Raw genomic sequence first — 3,451 nt, forward strand, 5'->3', positions numbered from 1 at the left:
TCCCCTCGCGGGCACTGGGGATGGAGGTGACCCGGCGCAGCGGGGAGAGGGCGGTCGATCGGGGGCGGAGCGCGGTACGTGGGTGCGGGATGCGGGATGCGGAGTGCGCAGGAATCTCCCGAGTCCGGCTCCGCAGGGCAAGGGCGAAGCGTCCCCGGGAGAGTTTCGCTGAGGGATGTTCGGCGCTTACCTGTTGGCAGGTACAGGAGGGAATGGATCATTTGGGTGCCCACGTATGTGTCCGGGTATCTCCATGGAGCAGGGTGTCTGAACACGTCCCGGCGTGAGGCGTGGCCCACACCATCCTCCTGGTGTGACCTGGAAAATAGCTCCTCATTCTGCCTCAGTTTCCGTAGGATGCAGAGGAAGGGAGCAGAGGCAGACTGCTTGAGTGTGGGTCTGCGGCAGCTCAGTTCCTTTTGGGCCTTTTCCTACCATGCTGAGATGGAGTGGGGGGGGGGGGAAGGGTTTCCCCCCTTTCCCTGAGGTGAACAATGAGGACCCAAGATCCAGGCTGCCCGTAGACCCAGGCAGGGCAGGTGGGGGTGGGAGAAGGGCAAATGCAAGTGGGAGGAACACTCCTCAACCCCCACCCCACCCCCCTTCTCTGAGGAGAGGCAGTCACTGGGGGTTGAGGGCTACAGTCTGGGGTCAGGAGGTTGCCATGGGCCAGAGGGAGTTAGAGAGATGCTGTGGTATATCTGCCCCCCTCTGAGACCCCCAAGGACACAGGAGCATCTTTTGGAGGGGAGAACTCCAGATCTGGGCATGCAGAAGCTAGAAAGAGGCAACAGAGACCAGCAGAGATGGAGAGAGAGGCAGAAAAGGGGCGCGTTGACAACCCATACGAGATCATCTTCCCCCCAGCACCTGCTCCAAGCCAGCTTCTGTGTGCTCCCCCAGAGTCAGAATCCCCTAACTCAGCCTTCTTTCTAGTCCTGCCCACGCGCTCTGAGCATCCAGTATCCTATAGGCCTGCCCCATGGCCAGCCACCCTCAGACTGCTTGCTGCCCCTCACCCACCCAGACCTGGGTGGTCCAGTTTAAGGGCACGGAGGGAGAAAAGGACAATGGATAGAGGTGCCAGCAGGCGGCATACTCACGAGACTTCAAAAAATAACCCAGTGAGTCTGGACCTCGATCTGAGTCATCCACTGGGGACACAGCTCTGTTGGCACCTGCTGCTATTTTCTCAGGAAAACTTAAGAAGCCAAAAGACAGGGAGAAGCACCAGCCGGCAATAGCTCTAAAAATAGGCTGCATCTCAGGATGTTCCCCAGGGAGAAGCCTCTCGGCTACAGATGGAGCCTCTGGGAGGCAGGGGGTGGGTGCCTGTGGGTGTGCACGCAGGTGTGTGTGTGTGTGTGTGTGTGTGTGTACCAGCATGTGTTTTGCTGTAGTCCCTTAGTGCAGGTCTGGGTTTGCAACAGGCAGTCTCTGGGTAAGGGTGCATATGTGTGTGTCAGGTATAGTCAGCAGGGTATGTGTGTGTTTGTACACATGTGTGTTGCTGGGCCTTGCTGCTCAGGGCCCAGTGAGCTCCGGACACTATGCACATGTGTGCATATGTGAAAATCTCTGTGGATCGGTAGGCACACGCCTGGGGAGGACAGCTGGGGGCAGTTCATGCATGTGCTGTGTTTATGCCAGTGCCCAAGTGCATGTGTGCACATACCTGAGTGGCCTTCAGTCCTCTCATCTGTGAAATGAGGACCACCTTGGTTTCTGCTTCACAAAGTGGCTGTAAGGAACAAATACATGTCACACAGCCAAAGCCAGGATGATGGGAGCTTTTATTAGTATTATCACAAACAGCAACCCGAACATACCCAAGGTTCAGGAAAAGGCCAGATGCCTGGTAGGGTCAGGTCAGGAGCTTCAGATGCCTGGCGGAGGAGGGGTCCCTCCGCCCATGTACTGGATGTTGGGAGGACTCACTGCCCAGAACCACCCCTAAGCCTATGGCTGTATTGTGCTCTCTTCCACGCATTACCTCTCTGGGCCTCCTATCAGCTCTGGGTGGTGAGTTTTCATGAGGTCATTTCGAAGACAAGGAAATGGAGGGTGAATGGCAGAGCTGGGATTGGAGCCCCAGGCCACACAGCTCCAAAGCAGGGGCCAAGGTCTGAAAGGATACCAGGGAGACACCTGGGCTGGCCTGAGTCCTTACCCTCTCCCAACCTGCAGGCCCCTCACAGTGGTACAAGCTGTATCCCATTGCCCAGGGAGACCGCCAATCACCAATCAATATCATATCCAGACAGGCTGTGTATTCGCCCAGCCTGAAGCCACTGCAGCTTTCCTATGAGGCCTGCACATCCCTCAGCCTTGCCAACAATGGCCACTCTGTCCAGGTGGACTTCAATGACAGCGACGATCGATCTGGTAAGTGGCCCCTCACAGACTCTGGCACCGCTCCCCCCGGGGAACGAACCCTGTTTGGGGCAGGCACAGGAGGGGCAGCATGCGGTGGTGGGGGGAGAAGGCTCCACCTCTCGCCAGCTGTGAAGCCGTGGCCTGAGCCTCAGTCTCCTTAGGCATAAAATGAGAGTAATAAGACCTTATTTTGCTCCCTAGGGTCATAGAGAGGAAAAATGAAAAACTGAAGCGATGTTTGTAGTGCTGGCACACAGCAGATGCTCAGAAGCTCAAGAAATGCTACTTCCCTTCCTTCTCTTCTATTTAGTGCTTTAGGTCAGGTTTGTTTTCACTTCACTCCCTGCCCCATCACTGTAGGGCTATGTGGCCTAAGGCTAAACCCTCCTCTCTGTGAGCTCTGGCCAAGCCCAGCAGAGAGAAAGGAACGAAAATGTTCTGTGCCAGGACCCTTGCTAAGGTCACAGGCAGCTTTTATTCCTCTCAAGAATCTACCTCTAAGATGGGCAAGTAGATGCCCTGGCCTGGTGGCTCGGTGGGAGCATCGTCCTGTACACCAAAGGCTGTGTGTGGGCTTGATTCCCAGTCAGAGCACATACCCAGGTTGTGGGTTTGATCCCCAGTGGAGACGGGCAGGTACAACAGACAGCTGATCAATGTTTCTCTCTCACATCATCTCACTCTCCCCCCTCCCTCCTTCCTTCTTCTCTTTCTCTAAAAATCAATAAAAATATATCTTCGAATGAGGATTTAAAAAAAAAAAAAAAGACAGGCAAGTAGAGACTCAGTGAGCTGGGGAGGGCGCAAACCAGCCAGTCCAACTCCAAAGGTCTTCTTTCCAGCCCACATTCAACCTCAAGATCTTGGGCCAGAGTGAGGCCAGCAGGAATTCGTGGCACTCTTTCCAAGGTCTCTTTGCCCTGGGATTAAAGTCCAGGCTCTTTTATGATAAATTCCTAGGCAGAGGGCCTCAGAAGTGCTCCTCCGTGAAGGAGTTGTGTCCTTATGATCAGACTTATGAGGGGTGGAGTGGGGCAAGGAGGAAACTTGCTGGAGTTTCTTGTGTAAGAAAGCG

The 3,451-nt window shown here is 55.1% G+C and overlaps 1 protein-coding gene and 1 long non-coding RNA gene across 6 annotated transcripts in view; one reads left to right on the forward strand and one right to left on the reverse strand.

The window, feature by feature from the left end:
* LOC106727842 overlaps nt 1-2,175 on the reverse strand; it is a 5,380-nt gene extending 3,205 nt beyond the window's left edge. Inside the window, exons 1-2 of one of the 3 annotated variants that reach the window (XR_001364096.1) lie at nt 1,104-2,175; nt 191-338 (exon numbers count right to left, since the gene is read on the reverse strand). This is a non-coding gene — a long non-coding RNA (uncharacterized LOC106727842). Of the gene's footprint in view, nt 1-190 lie in introns of all 3 variants that reach the window. The other 2 variants (XR_001364094.1, XR_001364093.1) reach the window with 2 other exon arrangements.
* Nucleotides 41-3,451, forward strand: part of CA7 (carbonic anhydrase VII) — an 8,620-nt gene continuing 5,209 nt past the window's right edge. The window contains exons 1-2 of one of the 3 annotated variants that reach the window (XM_005876355.2): nt 41-200; nt 2,188-2,385. In XM_005876355.2, coding sequence (XP_005876417.1) covers nt 176-200; nt 2,188-2,385 — 223 coding nt within the window. In that variant the 5' untranslated portion in view covers nt 41-175. Of the gene's footprint in view, nt 201-2,187; nt 2,386-2,673; nt 2,695-3,451 lie in introns of those variants that run through there. The other 2 variants (XM_014547881.1, XM_014547882.1) reach the window with 2 other exon arrangements.

This window comes from Myotis brandtii, unplaced genomic scaffold (assembly GCF_000412655.1).
Source record: "Myotis brandtii unplaced genomic scaffold, ASM41265v1 scaffold486, whole genome shotgun sequence".
Lineage (NCBI taxonomy): Eukaryota > Metazoa > Chordata > Mammalia > Chiroptera > Vespertilionidae > Myotis > Myotis brandtii.